The sequence below is a fragment of the Balaenoptera physalus genome, assembly GCF_965194825.1.
Source record: "Balaenoptera physalus genome assembly, chromosome: 3".
Lineage (NCBI taxonomy): Eukaryota > Metazoa > Chordata > Mammalia > Artiodactyla > Balaenopteridae > Balaenoptera > Balaenoptera physalus.
Genome location: NC_138890.1, coordinates 122,038,726 through 122,058,041, shown reverse-complemented (window position 1 = coordinate 122,058,041; position 19,316 = coordinate 122,038,726). Strand labels below are relative to the sequence as shown.

The 19,316-nt window shown below is 41.6% G+C and overlaps 2 protein-coding genes across 8 annotated transcripts in view; one reads left to right on the top strand and one right to left on the bottom strand.

Moving 5' to 3' along the window:
• Positions 1–19,316, bottom strand: part of LOC309658531 (survival motor neuron protein) — a 259,347-nt gene that overhangs the window by 107,659 nt on the left and 132,372 nt on the right. The gene's annotated exons all lie outside the window — the stretch shown is intronic.
• The window catches only part of OCLN (occludin), a 47,228-nt gene that overhangs the window by 13,336 nt on the left and 14,576 nt on the right, over positions 1–19,316 (top strand). For all 7 annotated transcript variants that reach the window (XM_082457293.1, XM_082457295.1, XM_082457294.1 and 4 more), the window contains 2 exons: positions 3,011–3,172; positions 18,887–19,032. In XM_082457293.1, coding sequence (XP_082313419.1) covers positions 3,011–3,172; positions 18,887–19,032 — 308 coding nt within the window. The remainder of the gene's footprint in view (positions 1–3,010; positions 3,173–18,886; positions 19,033–19,316) is intronic.

The following is a 19,316-nucleotide window of genomic DNA, read 5'->3' as shown; positions in this document are numbered from 1 at the left end:
CCCACTTCTATTTAAATCAGAAACTGGGAGAAGGGCTGGGTGTCATTAAGGTATGATTAACATACCATCTAATTCATCCATTTAAAATACAGTTCAGTATTTTTAGTATATTCACAGAGTTGTGCAACCATCACTACAGTTGATCTTAGAACATTTTCACTACCCCAGAAAAAAACCCCCATCCTCATTAGCGGTCACTCCTCATTTCACTAACTGTCCCCAGATCGAGAAACCACTAATCCTGTTCTATGGTTTTGCCTATTCTGGATATTTCATATAAGCAGACTCATACAATATGTGTTTTTTTATGGTTGGCTTCTTTCACTTAGCATTAATGTTTTAAGGTGCATCCATGTTAGAACATGTACCAGTACCTCATTCCTTTTTATTGCTGAATACCGTTCCATTGTGGGGATATACCACATTTTATTTATTCGCCAGTTAACAGACATTTGGGCTATTTCCACGTTGGCTGTTACGAATTTTTGTGTGAAACCTATGTTTTAACGGCTCTTGAGTTCAGTATATACCTAGGGGTAGAATTGATGGGTCTTACGGAGATTCTGTGTTTAACCTTTTGAGGAACTGTCACATTGTTCTACAAAGAGGTTGCGTTATTATACATTTACCAGAAATGTATGAGGATTCCAATTTCTCCACATCCCCCAGCATTGTTTTTGTCTGAGTCTAACCATGCTAATGGGTGTGAAGTGGTACCTCATTTTGGTTTTGATTTGCATTTCCTTGATAGCTAATGATATTTTCTTGTGCTTATTGGCTATTAGTATATCTTCTTTGGAGAAACGGTTATTCAGAATCTTTGCCCATTTTTTAGTTGGGCTATTTGGATATTTATTGAGTTGTAAGAAATTTTATATATTTGGATACAAGTCCCTTATAATATGATTTGCAAATATTTTCTCTCCGTTTTGTCATTCTCTTTTCACTTTCTGGATGATGTTCTTTGCACAAAAATTTTTTAATTTTGGTGAGGTCTAATTTAATTTTTCTTCATTGCTTTTGCACCCCAAAAGGGTGTCGTATCTAAAAACACTTTGCCTAACTTGAGGTCACAAAGATTTACTCCTATATGTTTTCTTCTAAGAGTTTTATAATTTTAGCTCTTAACAGTTAGGTCCATGATCCATTTTGAGTTAATTTGGGGCATGTTATAAGGAAGGGGTCCAACATTTCTTGCATGTGGATATCCAGTTGTCTTAGTGTTATTTGTGGAAAGGACTGTTTCTCCATTGAGTTATTTTCATGCCCTTGTCAAAAATGAATTGACCATAAATGTGACGATATTTTTCTAGACTCTCAATTTGTTTCCATTACCTGTGTTTCTATCCTTAGGTCAGTACCACACTTCTTGATTGCTATAGCTTTGTCGTCAATTTTGAAATTGGGAAGTGGGGGTCCTCCAACTTTGTTCTTCTTTTTCAAGATTCTTTTGGCTAGATTCTAGGTCTCTTGCATTTTCACATGAATGTTAGGATCATGTTGAATTTGTAGATCAACGCAATCCTTCAGAATCCTAGCTGGGAGAAGAATTGTCATATTTACAATAAGTCTTCTGATCCATGAACATAGGGTGTCTTTCCATTTACTTAGGTCTTCTATAATTTCTTATAAAAATGTTTTCTAATTTTCACTGTGTAAATCAGTATTTCAAAAAGCTGTCAGGTGATTCAAATGTGCAGGTGGGGTGGAGAACCCTGCTTTTCAGTAACCATGAGTCATCCTAATTAAGAAAATGTTTCTAACTTACTAATCTTTTTTCCTTTTTTTCTTTCTCCGTACACTGGCCCAGGAATTTTCATTCTTTTACCAGGATGAGTCTCTTTTTGGAGATTAGACCTTCTCCAATAACTACCATTATTTTGAAGACTGAAATATAGGTTTTGTTGTTGACATTCAGAGTGTCTGTGGTAAATAGGGCTGAGGGCTGGTATTCCTTTCTTACCATACTGACATCCCTCTTAGTCCTCTGACTACCTGAAACCTGTATTCTTTGAAAAAGGATACCACTGTTACATAGACAGCTGCAAAGAGAGCTTCCTGTTACCCGTTACCAGACATCCAGGCCAGAGCTCTGGTACCTGTCTCAACTCCCAAGTGCCTCCAGGCCAGTGTACCACTTAACATACCTGTCAGACACTAGGAGAACTGTCAGGGGTAGGGTTTCCTTGTCACAGGCTCTTCTAGTAAGCACACAAAAGACACCTAAAACAGAGGAACCTAACAGACTGAATGGATCATCAGCCCATTCTCTCTAATTTATAGCTTGGTTAGAGTGTATCTGCATAATTTATGGTGAGACTGAAATTTACATTCAGTGTAAAAAGTTGTGCCAGGCTTGTGTTACGAACAAGGCTATAAGCATGATTGGGTATTTAAAACTACTTCTGACAGCTCGGTGCTTTGTGACCACCTAGAGGGGTGGGATAGGGAGGGTGGGAGGGAGGGAGACACAAGAGGGAAGAGATATGGGGACATAGGTATATGTATAACTGATTCACTTTGTTATAAAGCAGAAACTAACACACCATTGTAAAGCAATTATACTCCAATAAAGATGTTAAAAAAATAATAATAAAACTACTTCTGAGAATAACATTTTCCAGCCCTTTAGAAGTATACCATTGATGAGTTAATTTATTGGCCATTCTCATCTGTTTATGAAAATATGGCCCCTTGGTGCTCAGGCTTTGGAACTAGTTTTCTGTAATTCTAAAACAGGGATTTATGTTCATTCCAAGGATTGAATCAAGGTTGGTGTGTGTGTGTGTGTGTGTGTGTGTGTGTGTGTGTGTGAGTGTGAGTGTGTTGCTAGCCTTAGCTGAACGAGTTTGGGCTAGGTTTTATATTTCTAAAATGTGACCATTTGTATCAGTTTTATAGCAGTTAAACAACAGATATTTAGTAGGGCCTTAGGTATTTGTAGTATGTGGGTTGGAATAAAGTAAGCAATTAAAAGCTAAATATGTCAATATCTTTAATCTCTTTTTAGGCCATTGCCATTGTGCTGGGGTTTATGGTTATTGTGGCTTTTGCTTTAATAATTTTCTTTGCCGTGAAAACTCGAAGAAAGATGGACCAGTATGACAAGTCAAATATTTTGTGGGACAAGGAACGTATTTATGATGAGCAGCCCCCCAATGTGGAAGAGTGGGTAAGTGTTTTAAGAAAGTCAGTAAATGTCCAGTTTTTTTATTAGACCCCCAGATTTGTCTCTAAATTTGACCTATACTGCTTTGTGAAACTTTATTTTTAGAATTATTGTCTTTGTATATTGCAAAAGTTGTGGCCTCAGGTTTTACTTCGAATGTTAAGAAAGTGGGGTGAGTGGACATGGTTTTGCTACAGGTAAAAGCCAGATTTCTATTTCTAAGAAGTGGATCTAGGCACTGAGAAGAAATGGCTTTTAAAGAAATCACGAAGGAAATAACGTGGCTTTGGAAAACAAAAGCATCTCCTCTCCCCTTCCTTTTTATTATCCTGCTGATCGTTTTGGAAGTAAATACCATTGCTCAGGATGTTTACTGTCTTTGGTCAAGATTGGCAAGGGTGTTTTTGGGGTGGTAGCAGGTGGCAGGTCTTTAAACTTTTTACATGTGGAACAGCCTGGAGAATCACAGGGACTAATTCTGTACTAATATTGACATATGAAATCCTTTAGTGAAGGCAGAGACAGATCAGGGCAGTTTTTTTTTTTGCATATACTGTTAATCCTACCAGTAGGTTGCTTCCTAAATTATGCGATTTGCTGAAGTGCAGAAAGTCCCTCTTACCAAAAATACCTCCCAAATGCATGTTCCTGATAGCTAACCTGTTTTTAGGGATGTTCCAAACTTTGTTTCTTAGAAACACTTTGTTAGGATGTTGTTGAGAGCAGCCTCAGAATCTGCCTTCATAGGTTTCTTTGAGCAGATTGGTTTCTTGCCATGAAGGTTAGTTGAGAATCCTGGACCCTGGTTCCAGGGTAGGTTGGTTTTGGCCTGTGGGAGTAGAGCGGAGTGGGCTGAGGGTGGGTCCTGCTGGTCAGGTTGGGGCTGAAGATACTGATCATCTTGAAGGCTCTTAGCTCTAGCATCCTGTCCATCTGATGTTTGAAGAAATTTGAATGTAGATGAAATTTTTCTAGTTAAGGTACTAAGACGAAGCAGTCAGGAAAAACAGAAGGTATGGTACGTATGTGCCCGTGTTCCCGACCTCTCCTTGAAGCCTGCTTGTTGTTTTTTTCTTCCTCATTTTTTCCCCCCGTAAAGTGTGAAGGTGTTGGGGATTGTTTTCTTTTGACCTTTAGCTCCAGGCAGGGCCACCTGTAGAGGGAATAGGACAGTCTATTGTGAACTGTGAAGTCAAGGTTTCACTGAGAGTTTCTGGGTGTGTCAGTTTTCACTGGCTGTTGGATTTGTTTACTTAAGGTTTGGAGAGCCTAAAAAACTGACTCAAGAGAGACCAGTGCCAGTAATATTAGAGTCCCAGTGAACTTTGGCTTCTCATCTGATTTTACTGTCATGAAAGTTTAATAAGTTCTAGGTACTTTGGATAATTTGACAAAAGATAGCCATAATAACTTACGGAGGTGATGATGACAACAAAGCCAAAAGGGCTTAACTTTTAAAGAGGCGTTATTTTTATAACGCTTCCTCGCTGAATCCCTGGAGATGTGATAGCCAGCCTGTAGGTTGTTTCACACATCATAGTTTCTCTGTAGTAATAAATGTTTCGTCATATGAAACTTAAATAATCATCTGTTGAATAGTAGACATAGGATTTTGAGTACACTGATGTTTTATGCGGTACTTTATTACTTGAAAATTCCTCATGTCCTTTTTTCCCTTGTTCCCCCAACTCAAATGCCTAAGGAAGGCTATTGGAAATAAGCTCTTGGGAGGCAGTTTTAGTCACAGGTATTGTGCTTTGACCTTCCATTCTCCCTTCACCTGCCCAGGTTTGCTTTGCTGAACTAATCCCACATTTTCATTCTTGCCTCAATTTACTTCCACAACCAGATGCAGACTGTTCCTCAGGTTTCTCTGCTCTTACGCAATATTCTGCTCCAATGGGTTTCACTCCGATAACATAGCTGCGCAAGTGGAAATGTTTGATGCTGCATCCGAAGTGCCTGGCATTACAGAGTATTGAGTAGAATATGGGAAAAGAATCCAAAAAAGAGTGGCTATATGTATATGTATAACTGAATCACTTTGCCGTATAGCAGAAAGTAACACAACATTGTAAATCAACTATACTCCAATAAAATAAATAAAGTGGGGAATTCCCTGGCAGTCCAGTGGTTAGAACTTGGCTGGCACTTTCACTGCTGGGGCCCGGGTTCAATCCCCGGTCGGGGAACTAAGATCCTGCAAGCTGCGTGGCACGGCCAAAAAAAAAAAAAAATTAATTAAAAAATAAAGCAAAATAAAATCAAGTGCCTGGCAGTGGAGTGGATTAGTGTTTTTTCTTCCTTTTGGTCATTAGAAAGTAATATCGTAAAAATTATCTCCAGTTGAAATAATGGCAGAGAATCTAGAATTAATTACTTGTACTAAATGAGAATTAAAATTTGAATTCTAATTGTGGAGAACTAAGACAAGATACTCTCCGTACAGCTAATAATGGATTGTTTGGGGTGTGGGGGTGGTATCTTACTAAACTTGCTAAAGGAACAATTACCTACTAAATTTACTCCTTCCCTACACATTGGGGTAGGTCCTGACATTCATAATTAAATCTTACTGCCTTTCTTGAATTTTTAAAATCTTTAAGATAAGAACCCCCAGAGCAAAGGCACCTCAACAGCTGAGCCTTCAGAGTTTTAAGCAGATTTCAGTCCTTTTGTATTATCTGTGGGAAAATGTGTAATTTTCTAATTTCCTGCCTCTGAATCTCCGGCACAATGGTTTCTCTGCCTTCTTAGGGATTTTTAGGGTTGTTTTTTTTCCCTCCCCTTTCTGGATATCTTGTACTTTGTAAAATAAACAGGCCGTGTTTGCACACTGCTTGGATGTTAACCTGGTCCTTTGTAGTCACTCACTCACTTAAGTTTGTACCAATGTTGTTGTATTTTAAATGTTTAAAGGCTCTTTTAAAGTTGTAGATCTTTATTTTTTCTATTATGTCCTCAAACCCCAGGTTAATTAGTACTTTTTCTGAATTAAAAGAATATGATTATTTTAACTAAATAATTTTGAAAATACTGTGAAGTATAAAGAAAATTCTGCCATCCTGAGTTACCTTTTTGGTGTATTTTCTTTAATCCTTTCCTCCTCTTCCTACTTATTCTAATTCAGAAGTATGATTTTAGTCCTTATCAGTGTAAAATTCCACCTTTTTTTGATTTAACATGATACAGGCTTTTTATCACATTAAATATTTCTCAAAAACAATTCTGATATTGTTAAAAATTTTTACTGAAGTGTAATGTATATCTATACACACACAGTAAAGTACATTAAATGCACTAATTTAATTGTATGGCTTGGTGAAGTTTTACACGTATAAGCCCATTTATAACCAGCCTCTAAATCAAGATATAATACATTCCAGTGTCCAAGGTTTCCTCATGCCTCTTAGTATCCTCTAGGGGTTGGTAACTCCTCTTATTCCTATCACATCAATTAGTTTTGCCTATTCTTAAACTTCACATAAATGGAATTACGTCCTGTGTGCTTTTATGTCCACTCAACATAATGCTCTAAGATTCATTTATGTTGTTGCATTGGTTGGTGTGGTACTGTTTTAATTTTTGTATGTTCTGGCAAGATAAAAGCTTTCTAATTACCCCTTTTTAAAAAGCCTGTGGCCAGGGCTTCCTTGGTGGCGCAGTGGTTAAGAATCCGCCTGCCAATGCAGGAGACATGGGTTCAAGCCCTGGCCCGGGAAGATCCCACATGCCGTGGAGCAGCTAAGCCCGTGTGCCACAACTACTGAGCCTGCGCTCTAGAGCCCGCGAGCCACAACTACTGAGCCCACGTGCCACAACTACTGAAGCCCGTGCACCTAGAGCCTGTGCTCTGCAACAAGAGAAGCCACGGCAGTGAGAAGTCTGTGCACTGCAATGAAGAGTAACCCCCACTCACCGCAACTAGAGAAAGCCCGCGTGCAGCAACAAAGACCCAACTCAGCCAAAAATAAATAAATAAATATATTTTTTAAATAAATAAATAAATAAAAAGCCTATGGCCAGAATTACAATTTTTCAAAAAAACCGGTTTTCAGGCAGTCTCCCTGCCATCCTTGTGTTTCCATTTGCGCATTTCTGGGTATCTTTCCTCACCCTCTCTCCACACTTGTACATACTCTTCTTAGTTTCTTATGATTCCTTTCAGTGTTTTATTTTGTGAAAATAAAACCAAAGAAAAATACACTTCCTGCTTTTTTATGCAGAAGTTAGTGTACTGATAATACCATTCTGTCTACACATCCCCTTTTTACTTTGCAGTGTGTCTTGGTGATCTTTCCTTACCACTTCATAGCCTCTTTGTGGTATGGATGTACCGTGGTTTATGTAATCAATCTCTCATTGTTGGATATATTTATTATTTAATATTATAAACAATGATAGGATTTAAAAAAAGAAAACTTTGTATACCTTGTATATATGTCTGTGTATATATATACTCCTATAGGCTAAATTTCACGGAGTATTACTGAGTCAAGGGGTATGTATATACACACGTCTGTAACTTTGGTAGATAGTAAGAAATTGCCCTTCAAAGGAGATGTACGAATTTATACAGCCATCAGTGGTGTGTGAAATTCTGGTTCCACGCACCTTTTCTAATAACATTCCATTGTAGAGATGTATTTGACCAATCCCTGTTGTTGCATATTAGTTTTTTTCCAATTTTTGACCATAATAATTATGTAAAAAGTAATTTTCTTTCAGTAAATATGTGGTACTTTTTTTTGAAAATGGAGAAAATTGATGTTGAAGGTAACTTACCTGTTATGTAAATGGAAGGCTTTTTTTTTTTTTAACTAATTTATTTATTTATTTATTTATGGCTGTGTTGGGTCTTCGTTTCTGTGCGAGGGCTTTCGCTAGTTGCGGCAAGCGGGGGCCACTCTTCGTCGCGGTGCGCGGGCCTCTCACTATCGCGGCCTCTCTTGTTGTGGAGCACAGGCTCCAGACGCGCAGTCTCAGTAGCTGTGGCACATGGGCTTAGTTGCTCCATGGCATGTGGGATCCTCCCAGACCAGGGCTCGAACCCGTGTCCCCTGCATTGGCAGGCAGATTCTCAACCACTGCGCCACCAGGGAAGCCCTGGAAGGCATTTTTAATTTACATGCCTGGGCTCACATAATGTGACAAAGCCAGGACTAGAGCCCTAGTCTAGCATTTCCATGCCAGTGTGCTCCTAGGAAAGCCTTAGTGATTACATTTTCTGTCTGTCTCTTTTTTTTTTTTTTTTCAGATTGGTTTCAGGTACACAGAAATAAATTATTCCCGATTCTTGGTTCATGACCTTGTCGTCTTTGGTCCATTCGTAGCCTTTTTGTATTTATTGATTTGTTTCATAATGAACACCCATCATCCTACCCAAGAGATAACAATACGAGGTCTACATTACATTACCCCATGTGTTTTTTACTCTCCCATCCACCTGCTTCTACCTGCTCCCAGAGGTGACCTGTCTCCAGAGTGACTTCCCTACTTTAATTAGAAAAGACCATGATGTGTTCCTTCCCTTTTCTGTTGTCTTGATTGCATGACTGAAGTGCTTCTCAGTTCTGGGAATGGAACTAACGGTTCCGTTGTGATCAGAGAAGTTTCCCTCAGCTGTTCTCACTCTGAGTGGACTTCCTCTCCGTTGCTCTAAGTAATGTTACCATGTACTGGCCAGAAAACTAGGCTCTGCAGGGTTTTTGCGTTGCTTTAGAGGAGACCCTTCGTTTAGTCTCAGATGAACAGCCCTGTGGGACTGGTATTCTTCCCCTTTCTTCTCTTGCTGTGTAATGCTGTCTTTTCTACTTCTGTCTAATAGAAGCAGTATATCAGGGAGGTGGAATACCAGGGTTTGAATTCTGGCTTCATTGCTTTTGCTGTGACTCTAGGTAGATCATTTCTGTTATTTTTAACCCATATGTATGTCAAGGAAGTCTAGTTTGGGGAGAATTCCTGGTGGAGGGAAAACAGCACTGGACCCTAAAGCTGTGGGTTTGAGTCCTGACTCCAGCATTCTTTGGTAAACAGATTACCCCTTCTGATCCTCAGTTTTCTTATCTATAAAATTGGCTATATTATTTGGTCTGCCTCTCAAGACTAATGTGAGATGCATGTGAGAAAATGAAGAAGACCAGTTATATATGGCTGTCTGCCTTACAGGGATATTGCAAGGAAAACAGCTGGCTGTGCAGAAAAGAATTTTGGTGTTGCATGAGTACTAGTTACAGTTGACAAAAACAGAACTTAAGTTAGCATAGGTAAAAAGAGGAATATATCTGCAAGATTTTGGGTGGTGATTTATGAAAACCTAGAAAGAGTTGAAACAACTTAGCCACAGAAGTAGGGATGTGGCTGTGTTTCATGAACAGCTAAAATCAGGACTTCAAGTCCATTGGGATCTGCTTTCTCATCTTGACTCCCTCCTGCCTGGTAGGCTTCATTTTCGCATGGAGAAGGGGAGCAGAAAGCAGCTACTTAGAGCTCTTGAGTTGTTCATATTAGTGCTTCGTCTAAGACTTGCCTGGGGAAGGGGCCCTGATGAATAAGTAGCCTTGGGTCAGGCGGCCATCCTCACACTAACCCACCGTGCCCAAGGGCAGGGCCCTTCTCACATAATCCAGCATGTGGCAGTTCCCACAATTACTGTGTGGAATGGGGAGATGGTTTCTAGAGAAACTGCTCTGTAGCTAATACTTACTACCTGAATATGAGCTACATGGATTAGTTGTAATTGCCCTTTTATTTTTTATGTGTGCGTCATCTGACCAGGTTTAAATGCAGAGTGCCATTTGAATAGCTTAGGACATGTTTCTGAGCAGCTTTGAATGTGCCTGCTTCACCCCAGTGCCCCTCAGTACTCCACTGGCTCCTGTCTCACCCCAGTGCTCTGCAGTAGTCTGCTGGCTCTTCCTGGGAGGGTGTCACGCTACTCAGATCCCTTTCTGCCCCTTTGAGCTTGGCCTCACAGAACAGCAGGGGACTGGGGTTTAAGGAGCTGTGTCCTGCCAACACACTGAGAATGCTGGTAGGGGGACTATTCAGCCAGGAGTGCTGGAGCTGAGTTGGGAGGGGCTGATACCCTTATGCCCATGAAGATGAGTATTTCATGTTAATCTTTGTGTTCAAATCTCTCTTCCCCCACCTGCATTTCCAGAAGGTCATAAATATAAATATCAAGACATACATCTTCATTTTCTCTAGAGTAAATACTTAGAACTGGGGTCTGGCTTTGGAAAAGCACACACCTACGGTAAATATTAAAGAGTTGATTGTAAAATGTGTGTACTTGAGATTAGTTTTTGCTGGTACCTGCAGTATTCTGGTGAAGTAGTAACTGAAAGTTATGCACTTCAGTTTCAGGTGCTCCTGTGAATAACTTTTGGTTTGGCTTTGGTCAAGTGAAAGAAAACAGAATCTGAGAGCAGTCTGGGACCTTAGGGGTAAGCTCATCTGGTCTGTCTCAGTGAACTTACACAAAGGAAGCTGCAGACCTGCGAGGCAGACACAGGAGTAAGAAGGAGGCTTGTTGGTGGTGATTTGATGAGTCAGGGCTAGAAGTTTGGACTCTGGTTTCTCAGTGCTCTTTTCAGTATAGTACATCAGGCTGACTTGGGATTGAGCTTCATGTCTTAATTTTGGCAATAAAGTTTTTTAAAAAGTCACAGTAAAAGAAAGGTAAGAACCACCATTGCCTAAGTAGCCATTATAGGCGTAGCCACTCTGTACATCTTTACAGTGTGAATAATTCTTCTTATACAAGGGGCAGTGAGGTTTGCAGAGGGCTTCAGTAATTTGTCTCAAGCCTGATGTACTAACCAGCAGGACAAGTGTTACATTTGCCTTTATAACTTGTATTTTTTTTGGTGTGTGTGTGTGTTTTTTTTTTTCTCTGAGATCTCTGAGCCTCAGTTTTCTTTGCCAGTAGAATTGGGGGAAATAGTTCATAGTTAATAAAACTATCATTAAAATGAGATAATGTATGTGTAAAGTGCTTATCTCTACCACAAATCAGCATGCCAGTTCTCAGGGAGTATTTTCTGTCTGTCTCTTAAGTTGCACCTTTTCTTGTTATGCCACATGATTATGTCAGAAGCAAGAATAAACTAAGTTTGGAGAGACCATGCCATAAACTATTTCTTCATTATTACCAAGTAGTAAATAAAGGTTGTTAAACAAGATCCTGTTTTTAAGTACGAAATGTTTAGATCTAAAAGCTGAGTGTAGGGACTTCCCTGGTGGTGCGGTGGTTAAGAATCTGCCTGCCAATGCAGGGGACACGGGTTTGAGCCCTGGTCCAGGAAGATCTCACATGCTGCGGAGCAACTAAGCCCGTGTGGCCACAACTACTGCGCCTGCCCTCTAAAGCCTGAGAGCCACAACTACTGAGCCTGCATGCCACAACTACTGAAGCCCTCATGCTTAGAGCCCGTGCTCTCCAGTGAGAAGCCTGCATACCACAACGAAGAGTAGCCCCCACTTGCTGCAGCTGGAGAAAGCCCGCGCGCAGCAACGAAGACCCAATGCAGCCAAAAATAAATAAATAAATAAATAAATAAATAAATTAAATAACTAAAAATAAAAGGTAAGTGTATTATTTAGGTAGCCTATTTCTAGAAGTTTCTAAGGCTTTGACATTGTGATGCAGCATTGTTATAGCATTGTTCCCAGCATTTACCTGTCAAGGTAGGAGCTAGTAAGGATGATCAGGCTTGGGTGTAGAGAGGGGTCAGGGTCCTGGACCCTGTCCTTTGTGGTCAGCCTTGGGTAGCTTTTGGTATCCTTGGACTCTGATGAAGGTAATCACTTTGTCTTTTCATTTAATAGGTTTCTCATGTGTAAATGGGGAAAATAGAAGTTCCACCTACAGCATGTATATACTGATCCTGTAACGATTAAAGGGCTTAGGTCAGGGCCAGCACATAATTTATTAATGCCCAATAAATTTTAGCCAGAGTAATAATTGTTAGTATTTGCAATGATGGCATCAAATAAGGGAGCTTGGGTAAGAGTACCCAAAATATAAATACATTTAATGTTGGTTGCAGTTGTTAAACTATTAATCTTCCTCTTACTTGTAAGCTTGCTGCTGGATAAGAACAGATGTATTTTTGAAGGGTGTAGACAGGCTCTGCGTATCATCTCCTTGCACACAGGAGCAGGGAACAGGTCCAGGTGGGGCAGGTGACTGGCACAGGGCGGTGGTGGTAATCAGTGTTAGACAGCTGAAGAAACTCGAATAGCTTTCTTATTTTCAACCAGTAAGTACAAGTGTTCTTTAATGTAAGAGCAGTTCTGTGGGCTGCCGACAATTGGTATACGGGGCTCTCACCCTGGGAAAGGTTTCGCTATTATCTGTGGTCTCAGGTGGCATGAAATGGAACAAGAATGGAAGTGTCCTATCCATGGACTGACCTTCAGAACCCAGCAGCGTGGAGGACGGAAGGCCCTGTCTGTCCAGGGCATCGTGAGGGGCTGGTGTAGAGAGTTGTAATGGAAGGTGAGGTAGGATGTGTGCTAGAGCTGGTGAGTGTCTTTGTGGCTTTCTGAATGCAGGGATTCCTAGATTTCCAGCACTAAATAGAGTTAATTCTAACTATAGGTATAATGGCCTAAACAGGGCAGTTGTCTGTGACGTCGAGGAAAACTGTCCTCCATCAGTGGTTCTCAAACCTTAGCAAGCATCAGAATCACAGAGAGAGCTAGTTAAAACAGCTTGCTGGGCCCACCCGCAGTGTTTCTTGTGCAGTGGATCTGGAACGGGGCCTGAGAACTTGCATTTCTGAGTTCCCAGAGTTCCCAGGTGATGTTGGTGCTGCTGGTCTGGGGAACACACTTTGAGAACCACTGTTCCATAGGCTGCAGCTATAATACCGCAAGCCCAGTGAGATCTGAGTTAAGGTATGCATAAGGTCTCTTCCAGGCATGGCATACTTAGAAAATGCTGAGGTTGTATGGAGTACAGTAAACTGAAGGGGATTTGGAACCCCAGGTGGTGGCTGGCATGGGCTCTGAGGACTAAGGTGTATTGTGCCTGTGGCACACCTGCTGGGGAGGCTGGCATGAGATACACAAGTGTTAAAATGCAGGCTGAACCAGGGTTTTCCTTTCTAGAGCAAGGGGCCTCGAATGGGATCACTTACTGAGTGTAAGCTTCTCCACCTCACCCCTCCCAAAGCTCTAACAGCTCACTGGCTCTTAGGAGCTTCAGGATTCACCTTTGCCTGGTGTATGTTAGGACTTCCCTGTGGGCAGCCTGCGTTTGGATAGGGAACATGGTGTTTGCTAAATCCCCAGAGCCATCTCATCAACGTAAATTAATCAGACTTGCCCAAGCCTGGTCCATGATCTCTTCCTTTGTGGGATTAGTCTGTTTGGGAGCATTTGCCTTCAAGCCACCAAGGGTGGAGAAAAGTCTAAGGGAACTTTCCAGAGGCAGTTTTGAGGCTCTTGTTGGGGGAGCATCTGTGAGTGTAAAATATCAAAACGGGAAAAACGAGTTGGACCACTTAGTGTTTTGAAAACTTGTAGTGAGTGCAAGGGCACATGGCCCGGGGAAGGTGGACCTCGGGTTGTAAAACTGGAGATGGTACTTTGAGATGAAGGCGCCCCTCCCTCTGATGTCTGGTATACTTCTCCACTTTAATTACCAAGCAGGAAAACCCCTTCTGTTTGCCTTTTGAGGGTGGTGTTCCTACACTCTGACCTAAACAAAAGGAACCCGATGACTAAACACATATCATAGCAATTCTGTGTCAAAAGCTGCTTTTAGAATGATAGTCCAGTAGGCAAATAAAACTCTTCAAAATGGATTCACATCGTATCTTATTCGGATGTGGTGAGGAGTTAAGGCAATGAGAATGGTTCCTTTTCTTACTGGGAATAGTCAGTGCCCAGATGAGATGGGTACCTCAAGCCATATTTACATTACTGAGGTGTCAGTTTGTCATGCCAGAAACAGAAACAGAAACAGAAACAGAAACAGCTGAGCTTGGGAGTCAGGTGGACCGGGTTTACATCCGCCCTCTACCCTGTCACCTTCTGTGTGACCTTGAGCAAATTAATTGGACCTTAGAGACTCAGTTTCCTCATCTGAGTATGGAGATAGTCCTGTCTCACCGGGCAATGGTGAGGAACAAATGGGGTCAGGTTTTGCCTGACACATGAACTTCCCTCTCATGATGCAGGTCTCTAGTCTGACTCTCTTCCCGTGTTGTGTGAGCTAGGAACGAAGAGCAAAATGGGGCGTGGCTGTCATTGCTCCTTTTTGCTTGTACTCATTCCAGATGCAGTTGATTTGTGTGGAGAGAAACGTTTTTCCCGAACTTTGTTTTACAGGGGTGAATTGACCTAAAAACATTCTTGACCTTTTTTTTATGCCATCCCTGAGTCGGGGTGGAGAGGCTGCTTGTGAGTCAGTGGCGTTGATAAGCATGATCGTGCAGCCCCATCCTGGTCCCAGGGGAGGACGGCTCCGTGCTGACAGGTGTTGGGATGAGAGCTGCTCTGAGTCGCCCTCTTTGTTTTCCCCTTGGCACCCCGCAGGGATGTACGATGTTTTCATTAATTCTCCAAAGACGGTTAGTTAACAAAGATTTTTTTCACAAGTGACATAGAACACTTCTTTTTTTTTAAAAATTTAATTAATTTATTTATTTATTTATTTTGGGGTGTGTTGGGTCTTCGTTTCTGTGCGAGGGCTTTCTCTAGTTGCGGCAAGCGGGGGCCACTCTTCATCGCGGTGCGCGGGCCTCTCACTATCGCGGCCTCTCTTGTTGCGGAGCACAGGCTCCAGACGCGCAGGCTCAGTAATTGTGGCTCATGGGCCCAGCTGCTCCGTGGCATGTGGGATCTTCCCAGACCAGGGCTCGAACCCGTGTCCCCCGCATTGGCAGGCAGATTCTCAACCACTGCGCCACCAGGGAAGCCCTGTTTCGTTGTTGTTGTTTTAAAGAACTTTAGCTACATCATCAGGCATTATGGACTGGCTTGGGATCCTATCAGTAATCGCAGTGAGTCTCAAATCCCTGTTCTCATCATAGGAAGCACAGGCTGAGGACACATAAAGTTCTACTACTGGTCCCTCCTCGCTGGGGCTTCCCCGCTTCCTCCCACTGTCCTTTGAAAGCAGCAGGTTTATACTCACTTTGCATTGGTACCGTGAGAAAAAGTAATATTTTATCTTCTTTTGGGAAACGTGACGCATAAAAGGAAAAAAAATGAACTTACTCCTTGTTTTACAAATATATTTTGCTTCTGCCTCTAGACACTTAAGCTCCTTTCGAGGACAAAGGCTGCTTCTTACTCACCTTTGAGTCTGGCTGGGTGTTTTTTTTTCCAAAACTATGTATCACGTCACAGATTTGCATGTCATCCTCGCGCAGGGGCCATGCTAATAATTAATCTTCTCTGTATTGTTCTAATTTTAGTGTATGTTCTGCCCAAGCGAGCATGGCCTTGGAATTTTTTGTGCACGTGTGTGAAAAAGGTTGAAGTAATGAAAGACCTGTGCTGGAGGGTGAAGTCAGTGTTCGGGCTAGTCTAGTTCTGCTGACTCGAAGAGATAAGCTCAGGGCAGCTCATCTGATAAGGCAGTTGGATACACACAGTGTAGAAGTAAAACAGTAATAAATGAAGTAACCTTTATGCAGCAAACTCTGGGCTCCTGCTTTGTGCCAGGTACTGGGCTGGGCTTTGAAGACCCATAGAGGAAGGAAGGTAGGAGGCTGCCCAGGGAGGGGCGGTGGATTGGAGCTGAGGCTTTGAAGTATTTAAACCCCACCTTACCATTTATTAGGTGTAGGTCCTTGGGAAAGTTGTCTAGCACCCTGAGCCCTCGCTTCCTCTTTTCTGAAAAGGGAGTACTAGCATTGTTAGCTGAAAACTGGGTTCACCTCTTGGTGGCTGTTGAGCTAATAGACACAACCAAGCCAAAGGTCAGGAGAAGGAAGAATTTATTATTACTTGCAGCAAGTGAGGAGAACACCGGGGATCTTCTCCAAACCAGTGTCTGTCCAAACAGCGAAATTAGGGAAGTTTTAAGCTAAGGGTACTTGCGTATTCATGAAGGGGCTTGAGCAGAGGAGAATTCAGCATAGAATTGGGGCAGAGGTCCACAGAGTCTAAGCTTTAGTTGATTGAAGTCAAGAGTGGCACCATCATGATTCCATCCTCCAGCTGGGTGGGGTCCTTAGTACCTGCAGAGCTCAAAGATATATTTTGATGTGTATCCCCTGAGGAGGAATTAGGACTCTGCTTTATCACTGCACTGTCGTTTGAGTGCCTTTTCCCTGTTCCTGCATTCCTTTGTTCCCTCAAGATCATAAATTACTGAGACCTGTTCAAGGGTGAGCATGGTGGCCAGGCTTAGATCACAAAATGGCTTCTCTTATGTCAAGAAAGCCATTCCTGGTTCTGTTTCTCCAGGGACCCCCTAACTTATCTGCTTATAGTATTTACCTGTAAGGTTGTACCTACTAAATGATCCCTCAGTTCAGTATGTGGCATGCGGTAAGCAGGCAGACAGTGGTGGCTTTAAGAGCAGCCCACTGCCCAGTGAAGTTAGAGGTGTGGGAGCAGCGTCACTCTGTGTGTAAACAGTCTGTCTGAAGTACACATGTGCTGTGCTGGGAGGTTTGTGTGCCCAGGTGCTGGCGAGACAGGAGGATAGGGAGGCGCCTCACCCAGCAGGGACATTTGTGGAAGGCCCCCGGGGGTAGTGGCACCATCCCAACTTGGTAGTGAGCCAGGACTTGAAGTCCACTTAAGGATTAGCTGGCAAAGAAAGGGGGAAGAACATTTCCATTCTGGGCAGTAGGAAGTCTCTGCAAAGACACCCAGACACCTCTTTTGTAAGGTTTTGGTTTCCGGTTTGCCAGGGTCAGTAGGAAATCCATGAGCTCTGCACCCTCTGCTAAATTTGCAAAGAGAAGAGTTAAATGGGTTTTTAAGAAAGGGAGGTCTTTTAAATCTGAAGTCTCCAGAATAAGAATACGCCTTTGGCTTGGCCAGGTATTTGCCTGTGAAGCTTAGCGGTGGTGTCAAGTCCTCAGGAATTCAGTGGGTGCCAAGAATGGTTCCCACCCGGCCCCCCTGTGGTGGGATCTGAGCACACTCCCTGGCAACCCACCCCCTGGTTTCCCAGTTGCTGCCAAATTCCACTTTCAGAAGGAAGTGATTCCATTCCTTTCTGACTCACGGGAATATTAAACAATCAAGATTAAATATCTCTGTGTACTTCAGGGGTGGGGAAGTAAATATCTTTTGACATGTGATGGTGCAGTGACAGGAAAGGAGCAGGTCACGTTTTAATGCTATGCTTGACGGACAACAGAATGTAAAGTTTGTGTGTGTGGCAGGGACATACGCTATGTTGAATCTAATTGCGACGATTTATAATAGCAAAATAATCCAATTAAAAGTCTGCCATCCCCTTCAAATACTTGTAAAAATTCTTTGTTTAGATCCAGTGGCTTTAATTCCAGAAACCAGCATCTTCTGAGTCTTTACTGTGTTCATAAAAGCCCTGTGCTAGATGTGATACCTTGTCATCTCATTTAATTGTCAAAACAACTTTATGAAGCAGGGAGCTTCCGCATTTCTTACAGATGAAGGTATTGAGGCTTTCTAGAACTTGTAGTTGGGTAGTTGGCAGATCTGGAGTGAGCCCAGGTAATTGGATGCCATTGTGCTCATCACCAAGCTAAAGCAGTCCCACCCTCCCTAAGTTTGAAAAGTTGCTCTTTTTCACAGAAATAATTTTTAGTGTTATTTTAAGTTTTTTTTTCTTTTCCCCCCACACCTTAGTTTTATTCCTTGACTTCAAACCAACTCAATGACTTGTCTGGGCTTAGCAGTTATTATTTTTCTGGCAGAGTAGTATGCAATAATGTGAAGATTTTTAGGTGAAATTTAAAGAGTGTCGGACCTACTACATCTAACAGGTAATGTTGAGACTCTAATTGGCTATGCTTATTTATATACAAAACTTTCTCCCAAAGGTTCTCTGGGAAACCTTTGATGTTAACAAGGCATCATCTCCAATGTGTATTACTTCTTAGAACACATTCACTCACACATCAGAATGGAATAAGAAAGGTAGAGAGGGAAGGCAGTGATGCTGTGACTGTACTGTATAGGCTATAGGCTATTAGTGATAGAGCCATTGAGAAAGTAAAGGGAGAACAAACAAATCTGTTACTAAAGAACCATAGCAGAAATCAGTTTGTGCTTCTTAATGTAGTTTTAACATTCCATGTTTAGGGTGAACGGATTGAGAAGAATCAATGTTCTTTGTCCTAGATTAGTGGTTTTCCAAGAGTGGTGCCCAGACAGCGGCATAAGCATTACCTTAGAACTTGTTCGAAATGAAAATTCTCGTTCTAACTCAGACCTAGGCCGGATAAAATGAGATTAGTCTTCCTAAGATGGGGTGGATAATTACTAAACCTAATCACATCAGGATGAGGATCAGGTAATTTGGATTTTTTTCTTGTTTGTAATTGATTCTGGATTTGTTAAACTAACGATAGCACCATTTCTGTGATTTGACTGTTAACACTGGATAATAACAAGGTAGTCAGATAGGTTAATAATATTTAATGAGCCCGATAAATATTAGATAATTTTATATATGATATTTTTCTTTCATTTCTTCTCCCTTTTATGTTACAGGCTAAATAATAACTGAGTCTCTTGGGACTGTTTCCTTAGGTTAAAAACGTTTCTGCAGGCACACAAGACATGCCTCCTCCCCTTTCTGACTACGTGGAGAGAGTGGACAGCCCCGTGGCCTACTCTTCCAATGGTAAAGTGAACGAGAAGCGACTGTATCCAGAGTCTTCCTATAAATCAACACCGTAAGTAGCGTCTTCCTTCTTTTGCTAGAATGAGTCTGAAAAAGTGAGTATTTGCACGTGTTTATGAATCAGTTACTGTTTTGTGCCATTTGCCTTAAAAAAAAAAAAAATAACCAACAGTTTTCACAAAGGCTGGAGACTGATCTCTGCCTTATAGGTGGAGGCAGAACGTGGTTCTTTCCTATTTCTGGTTTTGAAGTTTAGATGAGGGTGGAAGGGTATTACAGATTTTTTTTTTTTTTTTTTTTTTACAATATACTACTTTTTAATTTTTTTTTAAATTT